This window comes from Aulonocara stuartgranti, assembly GCF_965226115.1.
Source record: "Aulonocara stuartgranti genome assembly, chromosome: 17".
Classification (NCBI taxonomy): Eukaryota; Metazoa; Chordata; class Actinopteri; order Cichliformes; family Cichlidae; genus Aulonocara; species Aulonocara stuartgranti.
This window is the reverse complement of record NC_138953.1, coordinates 15,445,029-15,472,272: the sequence shown is the minus strand read 5'-3', so window position 1 is coordinate 15,472,272 and position 27,244 is coordinate 15,445,029. Positions and strand designations below refer to the sequence as shown.

General features: G+C 39.8%; 1 protein-coding gene across 8 annotated transcripts in view; it reads left to right on the top strand.

Moving 5' to 3' along the window:
* mast2 (microtubule associated serine/threonine kinase 2) overlaps window positions 1-27,244 on the top strand; it is a gene marked incomplete at its 5' end in the record, with an annotated part of 143,244 nt that overhangs the window by 97,018 nt on the left and 18,982 nt on the right. For 5 of the 8 annotated variants that reach the window (XM_082509672.1, XM_082509669.1, XM_082509668.1 and 2 more), the window contains 11 exons: window positions 5,628-5,703; window positions 6,716-6,736; window positions 7,966-8,044; window positions 9,169-9,323; window positions 17,211-17,286; window positions 18,967-19,176; window positions 24,389-24,490; window positions 26,229-26,361; window positions 26,475-26,542; window positions 26,791-26,894; window positions 26,986-27,194. In XM_082509672.1, the coding sequence (XP_082365798.1) occupies window positions 5,628-5,703; window positions 6,716-6,736; window positions 7,966-8,044; window positions 9,169-9,323; window positions 17,211-17,286; window positions 18,967-19,176; window positions 24,389-24,490; window positions 26,229-26,361; window positions 26,475-26,542; window positions 26,791-26,894; window positions 26,986-27,194 (1,233 nt within the window). The remainder of the gene's footprint in view (window positions 1-5,627; window positions 5,704-6,715; window positions 6,737-7,965; window positions 8,045-9,168; window positions 9,324-17,210; window positions 17,287-18,966; window positions 19,177-24,388; window positions 24,491-26,228; window positions 26,362-26,474; window positions 26,543-26,790; window positions 26,895-26,985; window positions 27,195-27,244) is intronic. The other 3 variants (XM_082509675.1, XM_082509671.1, XM_082509670.1) reach the window with 2 other exon arrangements.

The window sequence follows — 27,244 nt, the reverse complement described above, 5'->3', positions numbered from 1 at the left end:
GTATTCACAGTGTGGTTTGCTGTTACTAATACTGTACACTTCTTTTGCTCCATTCTTCTATCTTCCCTTCCTCCTCTCCATTTACATCTTCCAGCTGCTACATTGCCATGGTAACTGTGCCACTAGTCCTGCAGTGCTGTCTATGTGTCCTAGACCCTGCGCAGGAATTAAATACCTCTAATTAAACAGCACTAATTAAAGATGCTGTTTTTCATTTTCTGTCCTGTTACACTTTGTTTAGTTTGAATCTGTTTACTTGAATAATGTAAATTTTGGTTTCATATCACGTGTGAACACAGCTCCACACTTCCACTGTAACTGTCTAATCCAGGCTGTGATATCTCATTGTAGACACAAACTGATTAATATGAACCACTGGAGGTTAAGCCTTGTCCTTTCATTCCCTTTTCCTCCTTCTCAGTTTCTCGCTCTTGCCATAATCCTGAATTTCATCATAGTTTCAATCACCAAGCCATTTGCTGCTAATCAGATGGAAATTCTTCAGTCTAATATCCTGAGGGTCTGATGAGCACCAATCCTCTCCAAAAAAAAAAGACTTATTAAATGTTGGAGGTCTGCATGAATCCCTTGTTGCCTCTCTCATGATCTCTTTTTCTCCTCTCTTGATATTTTTGTAATGTTTTAACATCAAGCTTCATTTTCTCTTCTCTTCTCCCCCATTTACTCACACAGAATATCTCCATCTTTTCTATTTGTTTCACTTCACCAGCCCGTAGTTTCCGCTCTCCTGGCTGACAGAAAGCTGTTATTTGGTAAAGGTCAGCTTGTGATTGGCAGCTATACGCTCTGAGTCGAGATGAATACTGTCAAACCACTGCTCATTTTTGCAATTGTAATGAAGGACTGCAAGAAAGATGGCTTTTCTTTTGTTCAGTTTCATGTCACAGACTCAAGGCTAAATATATTTATACATACATATGCATGTATTGCACATTTCTTTTTACCCCTTCCCCAATTATTTTGATTTCCCCACCTCGTCTTCACCGGAGAGGGAGCAGGCAAGTGAAAATGAAGAGCCACAGAGTAGATATCACATTTGCATGTATCTGATATGAAAGCATATGTCTTGGTTTTTGTTAAAGTAGGTCACTGTCACTGCAGTTTACTGCAGGAAACCTAAAAATGTGACAGCAAAGTAGCTTCTATATATGGTGTGATGAGACTTCTTACTACATGCACTCAGTTATAATTTACATTTCACTTCACTTTTTCTTATTCAGGTGCAAAATTCATGCCACAGTGTTTTTTCATAGATTCCATAGTGATTTTTCTTTGGAAACTATTTGATTGTGGCATAATTATAACTGACTGTGGTGTCAGTTGAGACTGCACGATCAATAGATGGACACATTGCTGCTATTTCACTTTACTGCAGTACATATAAAGACACACATGGGAGATCCACAAAGCATAGACGTGATCTTAGATCAGGTCTGTTTGAGTTTTCAAGTCGGCTCTAATCTCTGTCAAAAAACGTGGAGAGTTCAGTCCAAAATACTTGCGAGCAATCGACTCAGCACTCATGATTTGCATGTTGTGTTGAACATACATTATATGTCAGTAGGGCTGCCACAAACGATTATTTTGATAGTCGACTAGTCACCGATTATTTTTTGCAATTAGTCAACTAATCAGATCATCATCCATTGGAGTAAAACGTACAGCTTATTGCACCAGCAGCATCTGCTCTTATATAACGATCATTAGCTTACAGCTTTAAGTGTTTAAGGTATGTGCTAACTAAAAATAAAGACAAGATGATAGTTTATTAAATTTTAATGAAATTTGCAGATTGTTTCGGTGAAGTTTAATAAACTCCTTACTATCTAAAATCTAACGGGACACTGGAGTATATTCTCGAGCATCTTACACTTCTGATAATCAGCTGTCTGCTTGACGTTTATTCAGCTGTGTAAAAACTATAACTTTAATCTCAGCCAAACCGATTTACTCAGGAACAAATAAAATACTAAAAAAGCCAAACAATAACATTTGTAAGTTATCTAAGTGACTTATGTATGTTTAACCTGAGTAGCGAAAGACGGTGGTGGGTTTGAAAACAATTTGCAGGGAGTCCGGTGCTCTCACGGCTCTAGTGACCTTGCCCCCGGCTAGCTATCGAGCTAATGGGTAACAGACGTCTCCGAAAACGTCGGAGCGCTTTTGAAAATATGTGGTGTCTTGATAAACTGAGCAGATATTTGAGGTTTACACAGCTACGTTCTCGCCTGAAAATATGTTAAACGTTTATTTTGTGACCCAGAAAGAATAATAAGAGTAATATTAAAACTAACTAGCTGCCGCCATTGTTGGAAACTGAGCTGGGCTGCGCTATGAATTCTGGGACAGAGCTACTTCTTCTTCTTCGGGGTTTAACGGCAGCTGGCATCCTTGTACATGCAGTGCTGCCATCTTCTGTCTCAGTCCGTTATTACACTCTTAAATCCTGCTACTTATTCCTGCGTCTTTTGTGATCTTACAAAGCTTCAAACGATGCGTCGACTATTAAATCAGTCGTCGACGATTTTGATAGTCGACGTAATCGTGACTAGTCGACTAATCGTGGCAGCCCTATATGTCAGTAAGTCCATTAGCTCATGGACTTATAATTGTGAAGGTGTTAATACACACAAGTATTAAATACATATCAATATATTATTTGGCAAAAACCTGCAGGTGCTGTGAGTGTCTTCCCCATAAAAGAGGATACCACAGGCTGGGGGAGCAAATAGCGAAGGAATGTCTAGTTTTTATGTTTCATGACAATCTGTTCGGTCTTTGGTGATTAAAAAAAGGATTAAAGTGACTTTCTTTTGTGGTGAAACACTGCGTGACTGCGTGTCCTGTGCATGCATCTGGTACTCTTGTCATCAACCTATGAGCACAAACACATTCTCGTGCAAAAACGTCTGAGGAGACCTAAACATCCTTTCTAAACACAAACACACCAGTTGACCCATCGCTGATGTGTCTGATTTCTCTTTGCTGAGAGAGATGGATCTTAAATAATGTCCACGCACATATGCACACACAGTTCTAAGTATAGTATAAAATATGAACAGGGAGGATCGGTGCAGTGGGTGAGCCTGCTAACAGCTCCAGGGACAACTCCATGTCCTTTTAAATGCAACTTCAGCAGCATCCTTGCAGCCATACTACATCATGTATAAGACATTTGACACAAGTAAGATGTACACTAACAAGCAATCTGTCTGACTAATAACCTACCTGTTCACTCCAATATGTGCATACATGTTCTGCACAGCCAACTAGACAGACAGAGGTTCCCATCTGACAACAATCAAATGCTCGCATTAATATTTGAGTTTCTGCTCTGTCCAGACATGCTGCGGAGAAAACTGCATAATTGATGTGGAAATGTCCGACTACTTAATCTCTCCTCCTGTTTTTGAGGCAGCCAGCCGTTCCTCTGCTATTCATCTGTGTTCACCCTTTCTTCCTTCAGCCTCATTCTGCTGAATTATTATCAGAGTGCTGTTTCTCCCTGCAGATACTGACCGTGAATATCCATTCCACTGCTTTTGCTCGGATATGTCAGCATATTTAATTAAAAAATGTCAGCTTTATTAAACAGAGGATCATCTGTGGCTTCTGTGGCAATGGCTGCATTATGAGCTTCACAGTCAATTCAAGCTGTTCTGGAGATATTTGGTGTTCAGTGAAGAGAAATGTTTCCCTTCTGTGTTGAAGTTGAAGCAGAAATTGAGTGTTTGTGTCCCCAGTTTCTCAAACTAAGTTATTGTTTAGCTACTTACACGTGATTTTGTTTGGGGAAGCTGTTTTTTCTTCCCCTTTATCCAGTTAAAAGTAATTAACTCACTGATTGCCACAATCATTATATGATGTGTTATCAGTCTAAGTGATGTAAAAGGAGTTAACTGAACTGCATTCATTTATCTTTGTATATTTTCAGCAGTGTAATAGTAAATGTAAAAAGCAGGTGGTTCACCTACTTTATCTTAATCTAAATTTTTAACTCCACCTTTCTGTGTGATTCAAGAAGACAGACGAGTCATTCCTTTAAGATCTTTACCTTTTACTTTCCCCTGTGTGCTCGTTCACTTAATGAGACACTCAATCAGGTTGTGAGAGAGCCCATCTTCTTTCCTCTCTGTCTTCTATTACAGCCACTTCCCCTGTTTATTTATTTATTTATTTTTCCTATTTATTTTCTGCATATCGCCCACGCTTCTTCTCTTCATACATCTTACATTCGGATTCTCATTTTGCTCTTGTCTTGTTCAAGGTCAGAAATTTAAAGTGATGGAGAATAAAGGAAAACAAATGAATGAGCAGAACACTTAACGCATGCTCTGTTTTCACAGTGAGGGCCTTTTTATCTTCCCATTCATATTTTCAGGTTGGTAAATGCAGCAGGAAGATGTCTTGCAGCACAAATAATTCATTCTGTAAAGTTTTAAGAACCCCAGTATGAACAATACTGCACAGATGAAAGAAGGCATATTTATTTAATGTTTGCGTCAAAGGAAATCTTCTGGTCAAAAATAACTTGGTGATGTCATCGAGAGTAGGTTTCTGGTTAGACCCTGTACAGAAGAAGACATTTATAAAAATATAATAGTATATTATAGTCCAAGTATTTGGTTTGGGTTGGGATGGAAATATTTGCAGTGTTTTGTAGTAATACTGCTCAAGCAAAGTATCTATAAGGTGAAAAATATTAGTCCTGGCATGGAACAAATCTCCGACACAGTTACTGAATTTACCTCTAATGCATCTTACTAGTCAGTAGGTAATGAGCTAAGAGGGTAAAGTAAAAGGAAGTTAACCAGCTTTTGGTAAAGACAAAGTTTTCTTTTTTCTGATCCACAGATATTATTTTGTATTTGAGATTACTGTCTTGAGTAAGCACATATCTTTGCTATGTTTTATTATTGATATAATGATATCATTACTGGGAGCCGTTACTTGGGCTTTGATCAGAGTAGTAATACAAAGTCCCTCTGCCTCTTTCTTTATTATTTTGTCTTGGATTTTTATTTCCTTGAACTCCACTTAAAAAAGACATCTCACATCTTTATCATCAGTCTCAGTTGCCAGTTGTGCGTTTGCAGACATCCCCTTTTCCTCTTCTGCATCTTTGCATCTTCTTTTCCGTGATCATGGTTGGTTGGCATGCTCACTGGCATCAGCATGATGCGCTGATCCCTGATACAAACAATAGTAGCACCAAGTTGCTGAGCAACAATGACATGAGATGACAAGTCCAGAGATGACAAAAAAACCCCAAAAAACATTTTTCTTACCTATTTGCATAGTCTGTGGTGTAATTTTCTTAAATCTCTTTTCACTGAGCAAATTCACTGGATTAAGACTTCACACATTGTCTTTTATTAGTAAAATGGCACACGTTAACAAAACACATCCCGATCAGTTACTTCATGGCTGATGAGAAGTTAATTAAGGTAATCGGATATGATTTTCATTCCCTGTGATTCTCCCTGAATTAGCTGCCACAAAAGTGTTCACTGTGTTAAAGAAAGAACTCATCACGTGAACACAGATGTAGGTTTTCTGTCTGTCTTACTGTCATTCCTGCTTATTCCTTTACTTCTGTTTTTCAGGGACCAGCCCACTGGACAGTCCTCGCAACTTCTCTCCCAACACAGCTGCACACTTCTCCTTTGTTCCTGCTCGCAGGTAAGACTTCCATTTATGTGCTAAGGATGTTTGTGTTTGCAGTCACACATGTAAAAAACACAGAAGCGCTGTTGTCCTCAATAAACAAACTGATTGTATTAGTGATCATTAGCTCTTACCAGTTCTTTTCAGTTTTAAGTTATACAGTACATCAGGAAAAAAAATAGAAATAAAGTAATAGATTGCAGATGTTGAGCCCAAATAGATAAGGTGTACTTCATCTTTTAATGTCCGTATCTTTGAAACAGTGTTAAACAACTCAGTGACCTATGAGAGCTGAGCAGCTGCTGATGTAAATGAGTGTGTGAGCTGATGAGGAGGCAAATTTGTAAATACTATTTTACATATCTTATCTTTAAAAGATCTGTACTCTCATATCTGTGCCGTGGCTAGCGTATGTTGCTAACTTCCGGGAACTATTGTGAGACACTGTGATCCCTAGCTGTGGTGGGGGGGTTGGAATCTATTTGATTGAACTGAGACTCTCCATTCGAGGACTGAGCCGAACAGGCAGGCTGTTTGCACGACGACGTCATCAAACACCGAGACACTGTGTGTGTGAGGTGCAGCAGCGAAAAGGAGCATTAGTGCTGATTTGAATTGGAAATCCCTCTCTGTCCAGCCACTGACCTCAGAGCTGCCGCTGCTCAGCACACTGTGGGGTGAGAGGGACACCGTGTGGTGGAGTCTGATATGACGGGCCTACTGTTCCTACTCGCATAAAAGCCTTATTTTACCAGAAACACTTTCATTTAAATGTATTTTTCATTTGGCTTTGCATGAAAATAATTGTGCTTGTTGTCATAAAATAAAAAATACATATGGCTTGCAACAAAAAGTGTGCCACTCTGCACTGCCAACAAAGTATCAGCAGTTAAACGTTTTTCTTTATCAGATATGTTTTGTTTGGAAAACCAACTGAGGCAATTTGCATCTATTTTTCAGTCTGTGTGACAGCAATAAAAATAAATAAATAAATAAAAAGAAAACCATTGTCTTGTCTTCTTCACAGCCATGGACACAGGTCTGACAGGTAATGTCTCCATTCTGACCTCTGACTTTTCCGCCTGCCTCTTCCTGCCCTCTGTCCTGCATGACTCAGCACACACACACACACACACACACACACACACACACACACACACACACTTATCTCTGCTTTTTTTAATAAGTAGAGATAAGAATGACATGAAAAAGCATCCTCTTGTTTTTTTCTATTGGTGAATACTCAAACATTCTCATTTGTTCTCACAAAACACTTCCACAGGGGAAATCCATTTTCAGTTATGGCTCTTCAGGCTAGCCTCTCCTGTACTCTCTCCTCTGTTCACCACCTGTTTTAGGAATTCAAACATCCTAAATAGCAAGACCAGGAGTGTTCCTTTTGAAGAAGGGTAATAAGGAGTGAAGTCAATCAGACACCAGTGGGGGGGGGGGGGGCAGAAGAAGGAAGGAAGGAATAACAAAGAAAAGCACAAGAGGAACTAACCTTCAAAATAAAAGTGGAACTAAATTGAATGAGGGACAGTCCCGAGACAACAGGAATATGTAGACAGACAAGGTAACACGAGAAAAATGAAGACCCCCCAGAACACGTAGGCAATAGAGAGACAAAAAAACAAAAGAGAGAATTGCATCCATAAACAAATATCATAATGAACACCACAGGGTTTTGTTTTGTTTTTTTAGAGGAAAAACAAATCATTTTTTAGACATTTAAATAAGTGCTTTTATGATCTTTTTATAAATTTCTTCAAAAATCTCCAGAAGAAGTTTCACTCGTTTTAGCCAAAAGTGTAAAACAAAAAGAAATGAAATACTTGCGAGATGTTTTTAAAGTCGGACATGTTTAATTGGATTTGGAGCTGAGACACAGAAGGGGTAAGGAGGCACTTCAGGTTTGTTAGGATGAATATTTACTGAAAGTGACAAAAAGCTGGCTAATGTTTGATAACCAGAAGGTATTTGTGAAGTAAAGAATCCGGCTTTTCTGACACAGGATGAGCTGTCGAGTCTGTGAACTCTGTGGTGCTTCTCTTTACGTGTGCAAAGTCTCAGTGGATGCTTTTTGCACACATTAGGTTCCATGCTATCTTTCCGCTTCACCTTTTCTTCCACCCACTGTAATACTTTTCCACTGTATGTGACACTACTTCATCTTGTTATTCTGGCTGTGGAGAATATGTGGTATTTCACTGAAAATGATCATTGAGTGCTGATGTCTTCATTCATTTTCTTTAATGTTCGCTCTTTGTTTTTAAGGACGGATGGCAGACGCTGGTCTCTCGCTTCATTGCCTTCCTCTGGATATGGCACTAACACTCCCAGTTCCACTGTCTCGGTAAATAAATTCACTATACTCTGTCTATGCATGTATTTGTATGTCTGCTGTAGTGATCTATAGACTCATCCATGAAAACTAGAAACACATACTTTATTTCACTTACTACAAAGCTGCAAAACTGCCGTAGCCTCCACTGCTGATTCCTTCATTCTGATACCTTACTGTGTACTTCTGCGTCCTACTCTTTTTCTTTCCCTCACTCTTAGGGACATGTCAAATGTCCCACTTGGTCTTATTCTCCTCCTTGTCCTTTACCTTCTGCTGTTCTTTCATCTCCCTTTTTTAAAATTGCACACTTCCTCTGTGGCTCCTGCCTTTAAAATGAGACTTGCTGTGCATCAAAGGCAGCAGCCTGGCTAAGTTGTCTGAGAAGCCGTGAACTTGAGCATCCAGACTAACACAATCATTGTAGTAAGAGAGAACCGAGCCCCCCTTCTCTTTTATCTTATTCGGACAAATAAGACCTTTGTTGTGTGAATTTCACCCTAACTGGTGGGGTTTTTTTTATGCTGTATGCCCTTTCTGTCACAACCCCAAAAGGATTCGTGCCTCCTACTGAAATCAAACCAGGGACTTTTCACTTGTCAGCTTTAGAAACTCACATTCACTGAAGTTCAGCTTAAAGTTGTTTGGAAAACCTTTCCAGTAGTGGAATTGCAAAGCTACATACATTATAATTTGATGACACACAGATTTACAGCTATGCCAAGCACTTCATTCTTCAGTCTTTCCACTCTGTTTTTCTGTGTAGAAACACCAGGAATTCCTGCAAGGACAGACTACCACAAATTGTTCCAGCTAGAGATAATGCTAGAATGTCCTTGCGCCAATTTCCATTTAGAGCACTTTAACTTTTCAAAAATACATCATACAAGCAAAAATAGTTTTAGCCTGTAGTATAATCCTAGCTTAGCTCCCTTCAAACCTTACAGGCATTTCCAGCTTTGAGTAATCTGCTTTTCCTGTCCCTTTCTCCTCTAATGAGAAGGGGACTAAACTTTACTCCAAAGACAAACTCAACCCAGAGTTCTTCTAATCCCAGTTTAGCTCCGGCCTAACTCCTCACTGTAGCTTCAGTGCTGGTTGTAATCTATGCTCCGTTTGTGCTCCTCCTCTCACAGTCCTCCTGTTCATCCCAGGAGAAGCTGCACCAGCTGCCCTTCCAGCCCACACCTGACGAGCTGCACTTCCTTACCAAACACTTCAGCTCTGAGAGCATCACAGATGAGGAGGGACGACGCTCCCCCGCCATGAGACCACGGTCCCGCAGCCTAAGGTAGGAGCTCTGGGCTAGCTCACAAGATATACTCTGATTGGATCCAGCAAAATGCCACATGAAACCCAGCCTACGTGTTAGCGGAAAGCAGAAATGAACGATAAAGCAAATGCCCTCCATTTTTTCTATAGCTGCTAGAGGCTTCCTGCAAAAGAAAAACCCTTGTAGGGCCCAGACGCACAAACCCTGCTTGCTATTCAAAGAAGAGTTGATGCAACACATGTCTCTGCTAAACATGTCTCTCTCAATTTTGTTTTACATTCAAAGGGAGCATATAATTTTCAAAAAGGAGTATAGTTTCTCAGCTTAATCAACCAGTATTATGTCTTTGTAAAATGTACAATTTTACAAACAATGTAGATCTTTTTGCACTTGTAGGTGCAGACCATTCAGATCAAGTCAGTACTTGAATTTAAAAGTAATCTCATAAATGTATCCTTTCTGTCCCGTGATCTAGAGATGGCTTTTCTCACCTTCAATTTGTGTCAGAAAAAGTGATGCAACGTAGCTTTATCAGTCAGTCCTGGATGATGATTGCTCATTTTGAGTGTAAAGTTGCTGGGCCTTCATTGGTCTGTAGAGGAGGCTCACACTGCTGCGCCCCTTCACTTGTGGAGGTCTGATTTTTAAATACAGCATAGCACTAAAATAGCATTTCACAAAGGATGAACAAACATTAGCAGACCCAGATTGTGTGTGTATTTGTCAGTCTTAAAAAGGTCACACATATTCCTCTGACTTACCCATGACAGGTGTAAGTGAGAATAGTCCTCACTGTGACACTCACCTGTCAAACTGTAGCTCTGTCGGTGTTGCGTTGTCTTTGGCCGTCTCCAGCCATCTTTGCTTTTTTGTGATTCTATTTCTGTTCCTGGTTGTCAAGAGATACTTTCAGATTTCACCTCATCCTATCATCTACAGATTTTCTGTATCAGTCCTCTTTAAAATTTCCTTGTATCACACACTTGTTTTGACCCCTTCATCTTTATCCCTGTTTCTTTATGGATAGATATCGAATGCTTTCATCCTATGAGATGAAAGCAGGCAATACCAAGTTACATGGTGTGTATCTGATTAAGATAAGATAAGATAAGATAGAACTTTATTAATCCCTCGGGTGGGTTCCTCTGGGAAATTCGACTTCCAAAAAAAGCACAGCAACGACCAAAGTTACAGTTACAGAACTGTTATATATATACACACACACACACACACACACACACACACACACACACACACACACACACACACACACATATATATAAATACAGAGACAAATATAAATAAAATATACAAAGGGGATAAATAGAATAAATAGGAATAAAAAAATAAAAATACAAGTGAATTGCACATTTCAAGTATTGAGTCTATTGCACTGTTGACTATTTACAAAAGTATTGCACAAGGTATTGTACAGTGAGGTGCAGAGGCACTACAGCTTAGTTGTTCCCCCCTCCTTTGTCCTCCTGTCTCCCCTCCCTCTCCCCTCCAGAGAGGAGTTAAACAGTCTGATGGCGTGTGGGACAAAGGAGTTTTTAAGTCTGTTAGTTCTTGTCTTGGGGAGAAGCAACCTGTCACTGAACAGACTCTTCTGGTTGTTAATGGCCGTGTGCAGAGGATGCCCAGCATTGTCCATAATGTCCAGCAGTTTCTTTAGTGTCCTTTTCTCTGCCACTGTCACCAGAGTGTCCAGCTTCATGCCGACCACAGAGCTAGCCCTCCTGATCAGTTTCTCCAGCCTGGATGAGTCCTTCTTTGCTGTGCTGCTCCCCCAGCACACCACAGCATAGAAAAGTACTCCAGCAACCACTGACTGGTAAAACATCCTCAGGAGCTTCCTGCAGATGTTAAAAGACCTCAGCCTCCTGAGGAAGTACAGTCGGCTTTGGGCTTTTTTATACAGGTGCTCTGTGTTGCATGACCAGTCCAGTTTATTGTCCACCCACAGCCCGAGGTACTTGTACTTGTTGACCACCTCCACCTCCTCCCCCTCTATCTGAACTGGCAGTGGACCTTCTCTGGACCTCCCGAAGTCCACAACACTAGACTCCCGCTGTGTTTAGTGGTGTGTGTGTGTGTTTGTGTGGTTTGCTATCTCAGGTAATCCACCATCAACAGTGTCCCTATGTAACCTTGATATCTCTCCAGTCAGAAAATAAAATGAAATAAAAAGATCTCAGATGTTACATTTTAGCACCAACCTGCTTCTATCAGAGATAAAAGAAGAGCTGACAAGCACAGAGCACTTGCTGACTGTGAGCAAGTTACTTTACTCTGAGGTGACTTTGAAAAGTGTTTCAACTGTGGCTGGTTGTCAGCCCCCCTCGTATGAAGGAGGAGTGAGCCTCAGCAAAACCCTGACATCATATTAGTCTACCAGCAGTGAGTGTCATTAAAAAGCTTTTAATGAGCAGTCTATAGACAATCTACAAGTTCAGAGGAATAGCCAACAGAAAGCAGTAATAATGTGAGGAGTAAATGCAGTTTAAACGTTTGAAAAGGAAACGCAAAAAGATAAAAGAAGAAGAACAATGAAAGAAATTAACTGGAGTCACTGACTGGACCCATCAGACAAAAGAAGGAGCAAGAGAAGAAGAGTATGTGTATTTGGATGAGAGGCATTATAGTGAACATGAGCTGCAAAGCAATAATATATAATAGAATGATCATGATTTTATCATTCTGTTGTAAGGAATGACCTTCACCATTGTTTTTGTCATTCTCTAGCTTCTTTATTAATTTCATTTTTTGCAGAAGCAAAGTAGGATCATAGATCCGTTTGTATTGTTGGGCTGTTAAGACATCATAGCTAAAACAAAAAATATATATACCTCATATTTATGTAGTAAACAAGGATGTTTAAATACAGAAAAACATTTTTTTTTTAATTCATATCAGTTTTATACACTCTTCAATCTGTCAGTCATCACCTGGACAGTTTCCATCACCTGAGGGGGTTCCTTCAAGGCTGAGCAGCTCTTGTCTCCTTCCCTTTCACTCTACAGTCTGCAACCATTTCTGTTGGTGAGTGTAGAGGTCAAGCTAACTGATGCAGCACTCCATCATTGCTGCTTCCTTTTTAACAGTCCTTACCGAGCCTGAAGATGTGGCCTGGCTCACTGAATAAATGATGGTCCCACTAAGATCAAACCAGGTGGACTATGTGTCACTGCAGGATTTTTTGGTTGCCACTAAAGTGTCGGCTTAAATCTGACCATTACTAGCAAAGCCCCCACACAATAACAGCTCCTTCTAAATGATTCATGGTGGGAATGTCACAGGCAGAAACCATGTCTTCTTTTTCTCAGTGTCTGGTAAAGACACAGCAACTGATGAGGGGAGGTGCGCACTACTTAATCTCCGGGGAGCATCTCTGTGACGCCCACACCTTTTTAAGGCTGGTAACTCCAATGAGCTTATACTCAGCAGGCACTGATTCCCTTCTTTGCTCCTCTTTTTCTGAGCCTTTTTCATAACAGTATTTTGCTGTTTTTAAGACTGCACTTCAAAAAGCCTTAAGAGGGCTTTTGCTCTTAATCTTAGCAGTAGCTTGGATCAGCACACCTGACAGCTTTGCTTTCTTCAGTGTTTTTTCTACACTGTGTGTCCAGACTTTTCTCTGGTGCTTTTATGCTGAGCAAACAGCAAAGTCAGAAATGGTAGGTGACTAATTTATCTGACAATTTAAACTTTAACGAATTTCACGCAATAGAAACAAGTTGCGGATTATAGATGAAATGTGTACTTCCAAAGAAAGGCTGTATGCAAACACAAAAAGCTAGAAAATATTTTATAATTATTTTTTTTAAATAGTTGAGTTTAAGCAGCTTAACACAAATTGAAATTCGTGACTGGAAACAGAGCCAGAAAGTAAATGAAGACAAAGTACTGAAATTACACTTTACATCAATTTTGAAAAGAATTTGCACCACTGTTTTAGGATTCACTAAACAAACATACCTTCACTGTTCCTTTATCTTTTCATTAGGTTTTAGCTTGGAGGATTTTAATGACATCATCGATGAATTTTGGTGGTGAAGGCACAACGTGCCCCCCCTCTCTGTCACGCTCAATTAGGCGTCTTATTTCCCCAAGTCAGACGCCTCAGTTGTGAAGCAGCAATGTTATTTTTCTCTGTCTCGCTCTCTCACTCTCTCTTTTTCTCACACACACACACACACGCGCACACACACACACACACACACACCAACCAATCATCTCTCCTCCCACCTCACCTCAGCCTTCCCCCAGCCTCACCATCACCGTCTGATTCCCTGTCTCATCTGATTTACTTCAATTATCCTCTGCAGAAATCAGCTCTTTTGCATTTTGAGTGCCTTTTGTCACATGTGGCACCACTTAGAAAGAAAATGGGCCTTCACCCAATGTTTTAATTATCAAATTTCATATCTTTCTGAAAGTATAAGTGCTAACTTTCGAACTGCAGCCCCACACTAAAACAAGTGTCCCACAGTTTGCTCCAATATCTCTTCTCCAAGGTCATTTCTCAGAGTAATGACTAAGACGATTTTCGCAGGGATTGCCGCGAGGCAGTTTTTATTTCCCATTACCGCAGAAATATAGCCAGGTTCTAATTAGCCTTTGTCTGGCTTTCTTATGTTATTCATCCAGAGGATTTCACTCTGGCGTCCGCTACCGCACACTGAATGGGAGATTTATTTTAATATCTGCTCAGGCTGCTCACAGGCATGAGCGCCCAACAAGAAGAACACAAAGAAGACACCAATGATATACTGTGAAAATTAAGAAAGTGCCTCAGGCTGTTTTGGACAAACTCCACCTCCTTTACTTACTGAGCCCTGTGGCAGAGCTACAGGTTTTGATTGATTTTCTCTTTCCTTAAAGGCACACGGACATTAAAGAAGTGCTTAAAGTTGAACATGTTATCGCATCAGGTGATTGACGTACATGACTAACAATTGCCTTTGTTAGTCATGTACGTGCACAGATATTCTAGCCTTTTTCTTTTTGTAAAGCATCAGTAAACCCGAATTCTGTCTTATTGCTGTGCCGTTATGTCACAAAGACAGTTTTCTTTCATCAACTAGTTGAAAACACATCTTCCTTCTAGCTTTTTCAATTTTAAGCTGTTAACAAATTCAACAGTCCCTGCAGATGTTTCACAATGAAGCAGTGAAAAGGAAGGATGAGGTCCTTTTCAGTTAAGTTTGAAATCGTTATCGTAGAGTTGGATCAGAAAATATGTAAAGGGAGGGGTCTGTACTTAATTTGATTGATTAAGGTGCTCATGACCATAAAACCCTCACATGTAGCCGAATTAAAAAAAGTTGCAAATACCGAGCCAAACTTCCTGCACAGCAAAGAAAAAACAAACCTTACCAGTTTTTTTACCAGTTTTTTTTAATTGCTTGATTGCTGCCAAGGTTATCCTTAATAAATGAAATAATAATTTAAAAACTGCATTTTGTATTTGCTGTGATTATGTTTACCTAGTATTAAAATTTGTTTCATCATCTGAAACATGACAAATATGCAATGAAAAGTAAGAAATCAGGAAGGTGGCAAATACTTTTTCACAGCGGGGTGTGTGTGTGTGTGTGTGTGTGTGTGTGTGTGTGGTCATCTGTCAGCGTGATAAACTGCGCTCATGACGTTCAGCATGTTTGTCACGTTCAGGCTGTTCTCATTCCTATTACGCTCGTAATTGGACTTTGAGCTGCTGGTTGATGACTCAGAGCATTACCTCATGGTACAGGTCACCATGTATGTGCTTGTGTGCACGGGTATATTTGTGTGTTTATCAGTGACTCATGCTAACAGATGTGTGGTGGCTAAAATGTCTTTGTGTTTGTTTGCTAGGTTTGTAACCTCAGTCATATTAAGTCTCTTAAGTTTGCAGAAATTGTGAGGTGTCTTTTCTGCACTTCCTTTTTTAATGTTTTCTTAAGATTTCAATTCATTTTAAAAACAAGTAACTTGTTGGTTGGCCTTCAGGTCAAATAATTATTTTTTTTGTAAAATTAGATATTTTACTATATTTGAGTTTAGCAAAAATGTTTTACCCCCTTGATGTGATGACCCTTTATGAGGTTAAGTTGTAAGAGCAATAAAAAGTCACTTTAGGCCTCTTGAAAAACAGGAAATATACACTCAGTGCAATTAAATTTTATTTATATAACCTCAGATCTTAACAAGTCACCTCAAGGTGCTTTATATTGTAAGGTAAAGACCCTACAATAATAGAGACAAAACTCCAGCCAGGCTGGGGGTGATGGGAGGAAAACAGGACAAAAGACACCCTGTACATAGCTTAGCGCTTGCTAAATTGACCATAGATGTCGATGTACATTGATGGATGGATAAATGGATGAATGGATGGAAGTGGGCTGCGTTATAGAGATGCCTTCATTAATTTTCCTCCTTTTGCTCAGACCATTTACATACAAGAGGGAGCAGAATTTAAAATCCAGTGTGCTCAAGTACACTGGCATCACCCTTCTCGTAATAAACATGTATTCAAGTTGTTTCTGAGTAACACTAAAGGCAAGCTTAGACAATTTTAATAACAGTTGAATTTATGGCCGTGTTTCTTCATTGTATCTTCAAGAAGGATATTTAAAATCATTCCAGGAACAGTTAATAACAACCAAACTAATGGTTTAAAACAGATGAAGATATGTTGTGTGCCAGATTCCTAAAGTTCCTAAAATGCTCATCGTTTGGAAAGCAGTTTTCACTTTCATATATGATAGTAAATGAAACCGAAGGTTATCAAAGCCTTGTTCAGAATTAAATGTTTCTTCCGTGACTAAAACACATACACACACATACTGCCTTCTACCTGTCATCATCTCATATTGTGAAAGTGAGACATGGAAAGGTCAAGGGTATTGCTGCTGTTGCTGTTTTGTGTTATTGTAGAGAGAGGTCAGGTGTGGGGGTTGGTTCATGATAGAATAAGAAAAGGGATGAGTCCCTGGAGAAGCACAATACAGAGAAAATGAAGTCCACTGTTGGTGCTAGTATGAACTAAAGGAGACATCACTGTCAGTCTGTCAGGGCATGAAAACCCCCCGAGGACTAATGGAGACTCGCTGCACGGAGCTGGACGAGTAGTGAAGATGCCTGGCTTTTTACTGACGCACACATGCTGTCCGTTGGTCTGCCAGCCTCCAGAGGGGTTACCTTTGCGCTGCTCAGTGTGTGCAACCATGTGAGTCTAGAGGATGTCATGGTATTCGGTTGACACCGCTGAAGATGCACGTATGATGAAGACCCCCAGGTCCTGTTATTGTGTGTGAGCACCATCTCTTTTCTCTTCCCCTCTGCTCTGAGCTGACCGAGCCTGTCTGTCACTTCGGTTTCCTCGGGCCTGTTTCTGACAGGGCGGATCTTTTTTTTCAGAATACAAACGAGCACCAGAACTTTTCTAAATGTTCATCTGTGGAGAAAAAAAAATCTGTCTTTGCTTTATCCTAGTTTGTGCTTTTTATGTACGTTACAGAGAATCTTTAAAGAAATTCTATTCATTTTTACCATCTGGAGATTTAAAGTTTGGGTCTACTACTTTATACATTAGAGGACCATGACTATCATTAATTCTGACATAGTGAACAGGTAGACTTATGTACTGAATTATTTATGGATGCTCACATGATCCCTTCTCACAAGTATTTGGCTTCAAATGCTAGTGTTTGTGCATCACATGCTCATGTTTTTGGTTCCACAGTATACACAGAACAATTTCCTGATGAGCTACATCAAGAGTAACGTGTGACTGTCCTGGAAAGCATATGTTAAACAGCTTTTTGAAAATAATTGTTGCCTGTCAGCACATTTAACTAAAGGCATGCTAAGACTTTAATGGCTTACAGTTGGTGATTATCTCCATTTGCTTTGTTTCAGCCCTGGGCGCTCTCCTGTGTCCTTTGACCATGAGATTATGATGATGAACCATGTGTACAAGGAGAGATTCCCAAAGGTTTGTATTACTGACACACAGTTCCTAAAGAAACTAAAGGAAGTGCTAAAAAAAAAGGGATGAACAAAAGAACAACAATGCAAGAACCTCAGTTTAAGTCTTTGCTTTCAAAGTTGGTCTAGAATCCAAACAACAAGCAATTAAAAATGTTTAGAGTTCACTACTGTTTGGACAACTGCAAGAATTTGGGGATTTCATCATCTTTAGTACACAGTGTATTTAAAAAAAAGAAGAAGAATCTACAGATGTTTCTGTGAGCAAGGGAGCACGCTGAGAAGTAGTGCTGAACTGCAGCGTTACATCAAAAACATACCTGATTCTGTAATAAGTGCATGGGCTCAGACACCTTCTGCTTAAGTTAGTCAATGAACACATTTCATCTCTATAGCCACTAATACAGTTTTAAGCAGTCCTATAAAAACAACAATGGTATTTTGATATTAGTTGTGTTTTTTAGGTTTTCATCATTGACACAGTTTTTGTCATATTGCCTCTGCACACCACCCCGGTGGATTTTAAATCGGTCTTTCAAGATGTTTCTAAAGCGTAGACGTTCAGCTTTAATTCATGACGTGTTGCTAATATATTGAGTTAACTGTTAAAGAATGTAAATTGCATTATACGTAGTTCAATATTTTAAGATTGTTTTTAAGAAGTGGATAAAAAACAACAACTGCTGTCTAGAACCCACGGACATCACATATGCTGCATTTCCTCCATCGAGATGCTCTGCTAGGCCTTTACTCAGCCAGCTTTAGTTGCTGCATGTTTGTGAATCTTTGTGCAGTCAGTTTAACAACTGAAAATCATGCTCTATTAGGCTAATATCAGGTCATTGACTTGGTCAAATATCTCATTTCTTTGTCTAGAGAGACTTGGATTGCTATGTGTTTGTTCATTATCCAGCACCATCAATTTTGCAGCATTTGTCTGAATTTGAGTGGAGAACATAACTTAAAAAAAACAAAATAGATGCACCACAGTAGTTAAATAAATTGGTGCTAAGAACATATTCAAAATGAGCATATATTTTCAAGCCCTAATGCAGCACTGCTTTAAAAAAGATGTTGTTCATTACTGTGCAGTAAGGCTGCACATCCACAAGTGCAAATTAAGACTCCAGCATGCAGAGATATGCACATGCGTAAAAAAAATCCAGAAATGCTGTCCAATCATCTGGCTGATGAAGTCTAAGAGATCGATGCGTTTGCTTTGTTTCTATTTTCTATTTAATACAGGATTTATACACAACTGAAATATTATTGCAAGTTGTTTTTATTCAATGAAGCAGCTGCAGTAAGTGCTGTATGAGCAGCATTTTGAAATAAAATACTCTAATTTCTTATTAATATGTGACATCAGCGTTCGTCTCTGTTCCATATTTCTCTTTTTTCTTACAGCGACCTGTCCCTTTAAGTATTTGTTCAATTACTGTGACATAGATGATGTATTATGCTAAAGACTAGAAGTTTAGTGTTTCATTGAGTACATTATTTCAGGCCTGTATCAAACATCATTTTTGAATAATTAATTTTTCAATTAGAAGGGATTTTCCCTTCCATATGAGATTATCTTATAGCCGTGCCGTTTACTGTCTCTCCATGTGTCTCACATGAGCGTTCCTATGTGTGACTCATCCTTCTCCCCACCCTGTAATTGCCTTCCGCCTCCTCCCCTCAGGCAACAGCTCAAATGGAGGAGCGTCTGGCCGAGCTGCTTGCCTCCTCGGCCCCAGAGAAGATTTGCCCATTGGCCGACGGGGTCTTGAGCTTCATTCATCATCAGCTTATAGAGTTGTCCAGAGACTGCCTGGAGAAAAGCAGAGAGGACCTCATCACTTCCCGCTACTTCTACGAACTCCAGGAGAATCTGGAGAAGCTGCTGCAAGATGTAAGTTGATTCACAAGTTTATTCACAGTCCCGCAATAAGCCACTTTTGCTTCCAATTCTTAATCATTCCTTTGAATAAAGCGTGTAAGAGCAATCTAAATATAAGAACTTCATTTGCTTCCAATTGTGTTCCTCATGCACTTCTAAAGAACAAACAAACAGACACACAACAATCAGCTCGGACACTTTTGACCAGGTGTAGACTGCAGTGTTGATTCTAGAGACCTCTAAATGTTTTAATTATTTAATTCTTTTCATTATTTTCTTCTCTTTAAAAATACACAAATAAAGACACAACATGTATAGTACCATCCCAGCCATGCTTGGTTTACTGTGCAACAACTTACAGTGTGACACACACCTTTGTTCACTCATTGCGAGTATGGTTACATGTCTTATGAATGCACAGAGGCTGCCGTTCCTTACAGACCTAAGACTTCCTGGGCTCTCACACATTCCTTCATAAACAGTTTGTATATTTCTGTCAATCAATTTAAATTTACTCACTTGGTGTGACAAAATTACCTCGTGTCCGTTTACACACGAATATCAACATGACAGAGCACAGAAATGTACTTACACATGTGTGAGCGGTGGTGACATCTCTATTAGCTCAGTTTTCGGGGGCCTGAGGGTGTGATATTGTGGCTCCCACAGGCCTCTTATTGACCTTCTGTTCTACTGGGACACATAAACACAAGATGTCTCAATCATAGACACACACATATATGCAGGCAAGCACACACACGCTCTCCGATTTTAATTTCACACTTCAGTGGTCACTGGGGACTGATGGATGACTCTCCCAGACGCAAGGAGGTGCAGTGGAAAGGTTTTGGGATGGCTGAGGATTGGAGGGGATTCCTCTGCTTTCGATTGGCCAGCAGGTTCACAGAGGAAAGGGGAGGTGGATGTACATGCATGAAGCCTGTTCAAAGTCTTTTGGAGGGTGCGAGGAACTCGGGTTGTGCACATCTGGAGAAGCGCTCCCAGCTCAGATGGCAGTGCAGCAATGCGGGCTGAATGATGACATCACCAATTAGGCGACATTAGACTGTTTTTTTTTTTCTTCTGTTTTTTGTAATATAGCCAAGTGCAGCAGCAGGTGAAGCAGACCTCCAGCTCAGAAAATGAATTTGTGAGCAGGTGGATGCAGGTGTGAAGGCAACCTCAGCACTTTCATTTATGGGAATTCCACGTAATTTTTGTGGGTGTTTGTCCGAGACATGTATCGCACCTCGTGGCAGAGGAGGCTGGAAGAAGAGGAGGTGGAGGAGGTGATAAGGAGGAGCGAGTGGAAGGTGTTCATGGACTGCTGGGAGGAGGAAGGGACAGATGCCGACTTTACAGTTGAGTCAATTTCGGTTTGATTCAGTGTAGCTTTATTGAGACGTTGAGACTCGGTTACATTGTTGTTGAGGATCAGACTCGAAGGTAAACTGAATGTTGCTGATCTGATGTCATACCTCAGGAGTTGCCTGCACTACTTTCTCTGGCTTTAGTAGCTTGTAACTGTAAATTGTTCTACAAACAAAACCTTTGAAAGGTTCATAAAAGACAAGTGAGCCTACGTCTTATTCTTACCCCTTATCTGCAAGTTGAGTCTAGCTAGTTTTTTGTGGCATTAAGTGCGACTTTGTGAGCAATTTCTTCCCAAATGCTGCTGTTGTTGGCTCAAAAGTCAGCTCAGAAAGGTGATGCATTATCTGGTATTTACTATTTTAACAGGAGAGATCTCAACAGAGAGTTAATCTAGTTTTTCATTCAATATATTTGTAAATATAATTACATCAAAATTGATCATTTTGCCTGATGTAGTGAATGTCATTCATCTTGTCCATCTTAACTGCTTATCCAACTGGAATCAATGCCATCTTTATTGGGCGAAGTGTACGCCTTGGACAGGTGACCTGACCATCACAGATCCAGTGAGTCAAAAACCAAAAGGAACACCTTAAATGAAGGCTTTTTATCCCCAGATAACTTGATCACTAAAATAAATCAGCCGTTCTTTTTCTTCCATGGCCCTCCATCTCAACCTATCCCTCCTCTGTCACACCAACCCTCAGCATATACTCCTTCACTAAATCCATGAATCTTCTCTGTGGTTCCTCTTTTCCTTCTGCCTGGTGACTCCATCTTCAACATCCTTTGTCCGGTATAGCTACTATCCCATCAATGCAAATATTAAAACAATCTCAACCCTGCCTGTCTAACTTTTCCTGTTTCCCTTAAAAATCAGAGAAACACCGTAGAAAAGTCTAAAAACACAAACTGCGTGAAGCTTGATGGTTTCACTTTCCCCTGTAGTGAGATTTCTGTGTGCCACTCAGTGAGCGTGAGTGAAGTGGAATTTAATCAGCTGAAACTGGAAAATGACAAAACTCAACAGAAACTTGCCATTTGATAAACTGACCCTGTAATTTTACAGGAATAACGGTAACAAAAATAATAGTTTGTATGTTCTCTCAGTGGCTTTTTACTATGCTTCACTGCACTTTACATGAGCCAGTTGCAGAGTAACTTTGAGAAATGAGCCTTTCTCATTTTTGAGAAGCTGGTTTGGTAAACCCATTTCCCCTTGTTTTTCATTTTTACCAGCCTACACCTTTTGGTTTCTGCAATTATCAGTCCTTTTCCTTTATCATCATTCCTTATCCCCTTCTTTGGTGTCCTTTCTTTCCTTTCCTTGTGTCATGACCTCATTACAAAATTCACAGGAGGCTGACTAAACTCTCCTCCTCCTGTCCTTCTCTTGTCTTTTTTCTGTCCTCCACCTTCACCCCTCTTCTTTGGCTCATACTCACTTCCTCTCGGTCATCTATCCCTGTCACGAGGCCTTAGTGACCTGTCTGGCGGTCACCATGGCAACCTCCATCCAGGACATCCTCTGCTGGAACCCCTGGGAGACCCTGTTAGACTCCTGGAGGTCACCTGAGGGCAGAGGGTTGTAGAAAGCTATCTCAGCTCCAGTGATCTGTCACTAAGTGTCCATCCTTCACTCTGAACCTTCAACAGATTTGCCACAAGCCATACACAGCTGCAAACACCTGCTTTTAATAGTCTTTTAGCTGAATTCAGGTACAACTGTGACCTGCTTGGAGGAAATGATGCATGCTCTCTGTTAAGCATGAGAAAAAGATATTTTCTTCCATATGTTATGGTGTTAAAAAAATTAAATTGAATTGAACTGAACCAAATTAACACCAGAAATTCACATTCAATCATTCTTAAACATCTCACATTCACTTTTTCATGAGTGCTTGTGGTGGTACTTTTCAAATGAATAAAAGCAAAGAAAATGGAATTTGAAGTGAAGGAAAAGCAGCTCACAGGGATCTGTGACTTTGTTCCACTGTACTGAGTGTTGCTGTGTGATGACATCATTTCTGTACACCATGTATTGTGATATTGTTGTATTAGGTTATCTGTGATCCCCACGTCTCTCTGTTAGACTTAATGAATTTACCTCTGATCTTAAAAATAACTTGCATTTTTTTAAAATAAAAAAAGACATAAATATAATTTATTTATATTATATTTGCAGAAATGCAGCTAAGGTTGTGAACATTTTACAATAAGATACTGCCAAATTATATGTACTTACATGTACTTCCCTTTAAACAAAATTGAAGCTTAGTTGAACAAAAACAGTTATTGTACCATTTGTTAAAATAAATAAATGAACCTAAAAAGTCCGTAAACATTTGGTGAGACCACTTTCACTGCCAGCAGTTTCCAGCATTTCCTGGATTTCACTCTTAAATTAGGATTAAATTAGTTTAATTAAGTCTTACTAAGTATATTTACTCACTGGTAATCTGAATTATAGCATGTTTTACAGTATTCATTTCACACCAGCCTTGATGATTCACAAGAAATTGAATTTGTTAATGAAAATTAGTTGATCTTTTTCAATATAAGTGAAATGCTCATCTAATTTCTTCTCTGACGAGACGAGCAGCGCTCCGCTGATGAAGACAAAGGATGTTGAAGATGACGTTTTTGGCACCAGTTGTAATAACTGTGTGTATCGCTTAGCATGGTTAATCGCTATGCATTTACCAAACATAAAAGTCCAATCCACGTCATTCTAGCATAATAGAATAAATTTGTAATACACTAAAATCTATAAATTAGATCACACTGTGCATGTGGATTCAAGATGTTAAAGGACTTGTATGTATGCTGTGTACCCACCAGGGAGTCACTTCATGTTGACCACACAGTGTTAAAATATGCCGGCTGTCTCTTTCTCACATAGTCTCTGGATAATTAGTCTCTATGTAGGGGGAGCCTATCCCTCAGCTGTGCGTTACCACCGATCGCTGGTCCTTACAGTAACCACACACATACACGCACATACATAATATTCCATCTCCTTTATACTTAGATACATATAGTTGAATACCAATACAGTAGATATTCACTCCCTCCCTCCAGGTTTCATTACAGTTATAAATAATTCAAGAGATAATTCAAGGGTGGTGGTGGTGGTGGGGTTATAGGGGCCCCCGGGCCCTCTGCATCTGTCAGACAAACAACAACCTGTCAGCCACGCTTTGTTTATGAGCAGCCGCCTCCCCTGTGTTACCCCGCCTGACACATACATACATTATAAAAACATACATACATGCCACATTCATAAATGTGCACATATGAAACCACATGTACACAGTTTCTCTTTAATTATTTTATTTTGTTACAGTGGCAGGTTCGTCACCACACACACACAGATGCACTTTCTTTCCACCCCATTTCTTTCCAGGGGTCAGTGTTTGCTCCAGCTGCATCTCCAGTCAGTTACAACGGATTGCTGAGTAAATTGCTCTGTCTCCATGCTGGCAGACATTTCATGGTGGATACGAAGGAGTGAGGCAGAGGTCATTTCTGATTTAGATTACCTCTCAGGTGTCAATGAAAGAAGGACTCCACCATCTGTTCATCCTCATGGCTGTTCTGCTTTGTTTATGAAGGACAAATCCAGCACAAGAGACGTTTTCTATTCAGTGCAAGGTCATCAAAGTTCACACAGATGAATTATTGTCCTGTCCTGACAGATACGAGTTGTTTGTTTGTTAGCTGTTTTTTTTTTTTGTTGTTATTGTTTTTTTCTTGCCTATTTGAATTTAATATCGCAGAGAATATTTGTAATAATTGTTCTTTGTACACTTTTTGCTTTAACCCTGAGTCCTCTTGTGTTCTCTTTAAGGCTCATGAGCGTTCTGAAAGCATAGAGGTTACCTTTGTCACACAACTTGTCAAGAAGCTGATGATCATAATCGCCCGGCCCGCACGTCTGCTCGAGTGTCTGGTAAGAAAGACCTTCACAGACCTTCCAGATGTTTTTTAATTAATTTTTTATTTAAATATGAAGCTTATTCACCTTTTTCACCAAACCTTACCTTGCTTGCTTATCCTCAACAGCTACTGAGTCCTTTTTGCATTTCAGTTACTAGTATTAACTGGAATTGTTTTTTTCATACTGTTCAGATTCGCTCCATAAACGCTTGAAAAATGCAATTTAGAGCTTTCTGCTCCTTGGTGGAAATTTAAGCCAATAAATCAATTTATGGGTATTTCAAAACAGTCTAATGTACACACATGCTCACACATTAACACCTCTCAGCAACATTATGTTTAGACAACAGCAGAGCTTCTTTTCTTTCTCTGTCTGTCACCTATTCAAACTTCTCTCAGAGGACCTCCATGATTTTGGGATGAGATTAAGGATGGGAGTTGGTACAAATTTAGTGATTCCATTATTGATATCACTTATTGATTGTCATTAGGTTCTCATTGGCTCTGTTTTGAGAGTCACCACCATTACATACAAACTAAAAAAAATACATACATAGGTGTGTAAGCAGCATAATGTTGTTGTTTCTGTCCTGGAAGCAGTTTTCCACTTTAACATTTATCTCATCCTTTTGTACGATAAAAAAAAGTCCGTATCCACACTCTAAACTGTGTCATTATTTTCCTCCTCTGACACGTGAACTGAAATCAGCGGATTGTAGTGCGAGTGCAAAAACCGATAAGTGGGATCGATAGGCAGACAGGCTAACAATTCCAAGGAATTGGACTACTGGGAACTAGTTCTCTACAAGAACCGGTTCTCAATTTGTATCTCTGGATGAGATGGTTCGCATTTTCAGCCTAATAGATGGAACCAGCAATTGGTGAGCCCAGGAGTTTGACATTAGGGAAAAGAATGGGAAAAGGGGAAAGAAAGAAAGATGTGGAGTGCAGAAGACAGGGATAATTGGAGGGGCAGTAGAGGATGAGGAAGAGGAGGACAAGAGGGGAGGTTTCCCAAGTCCTCACATCAGTAGTTTTGACTAATTGCATACAGCTGAAGCTGTGACACTGAACAGGATGGGTTTTTACAAATGAAAGCACAGAGAGACAAGAGGGCGCAGGAAGTGTTTATGTGTGTCCACAAGAAGGGAATAATCAGGCAGTCTGTCTTAGTCAGAGGACACAGAAGTTTCTGCCCAGCAAAACATCCTGTACGTCTGCAGCACCGTCCAAGTCTTCGCTCTGTGATTGCTTTAGAATCACACAGAAGGTTTAGATTGTGTTTTTTTTCTGTGCAGCGCTGTTGTTGGGGCAACTCACTTTAAATCAGAGTTGAATATCTTGATCTAATAAGATAACCAGATGAATTTCTGTTTCTCTCCATGTCGAGACTCAAACAGGACGGGAGCATTTTGTGCTAAATTATGATATTTCGTTACTGGAGAATTATCACAGATACAGAACTACACAAAGAATCTTCATATTATATGTTACTGTTTATTGTTATTATTGCAAGGCAAAATACTGAACAGCTAATAAAAGTCTGGACAGGTCAAGGCTTTCAACCGTTTAAATTCACATGTGTCATGGCTTTCATAACAACTTACACAGCTGAGATTGTAGGAACCATTTTGGCACCAAAAGAAATAGATTCTCATTCTGTTATTACTTGATTTTGAACCTTAAGCTTTGATTTGTCTCTTTATGCCACTCCTGCTTCATGACCTCCTTCCACTCTCCCTCCTTTGCAGGAGTTTGATCCTGAGGAGTTCTACCACTTGTTGGAAGCAGCTGAAGGCCATGCAAAAGAAGGCCAGGGCATTAAGTCTGACATTCCCCGATACATCATCAGCCAGCTGGGCCTCACCAGGGACCCTCTGGAGGGTAACATCAGCAAACATCAAATATTTCTTATTTAACTGGTTAACTACTGTCTTTTTCTTTGCCCCCCTCGGTTCCTCTTTCTCCTGGTCATTGATCCTTGTGTCTCATTGTAGAAATGACTCAGCTCAGCAGCTATGATAGTGGAAACCCAGAAACCCCAGAGACAGATGATTCAGTTGACGTGAGTATACAATGAAGGAGTGTTTAATAGGAATCTGTGAAAGTAGACCAAAAATGTAAGCAGTTTAATTGACTTTCATTTTAATCATCTAATCAATTTGAAATCACTTTTCAAGCAACTTGTAGATTCAGAAACATACAAAAGGGTGAATTTTACTAATCATTTATGAAAATACAGTAAAGATTTTTTTTTCATGGTTCTTCTCTTTGGGTTGAAAACCTTTCATGTTTTTTGCTTTTGTGTTTCAGACTCGAGTAGCCACAGTCCCAGCAGGATCACCACAGACTAAAGCCAAAACCCCTCGAGAGGAGGACTTTGAAAATATCAAGCTCATCAGTAATGGAGCCTATGGGTACAACAGCATTCAACCCATCTCTCTGTCTGTATTTTTAATATATGTTAAGTTCTTTGTAAAACCTGAATACCTTTCTTGTCCTGTGTAGGGCTGTGTTTCTCGTACGTCACAAGGAGACCAGGCAACGATTTGCTATGAAGAAGATCAACAAGCAGAACTTGATCCTGAGGAACCAGATCCAGCAGGCCTTTGTAGAGCGAGACATACTAACATTTGCTGAGAACCCTTTTGTTGTCTCAATGTTCTGTTCTTTCGAGACCAGGAGACACTTGTGCATGGTGATGGAGTATGTGGAGGGTAAGATAATTACTAGTTGTCATTAGTGGTGGTAGTAGTATTATGTTGTC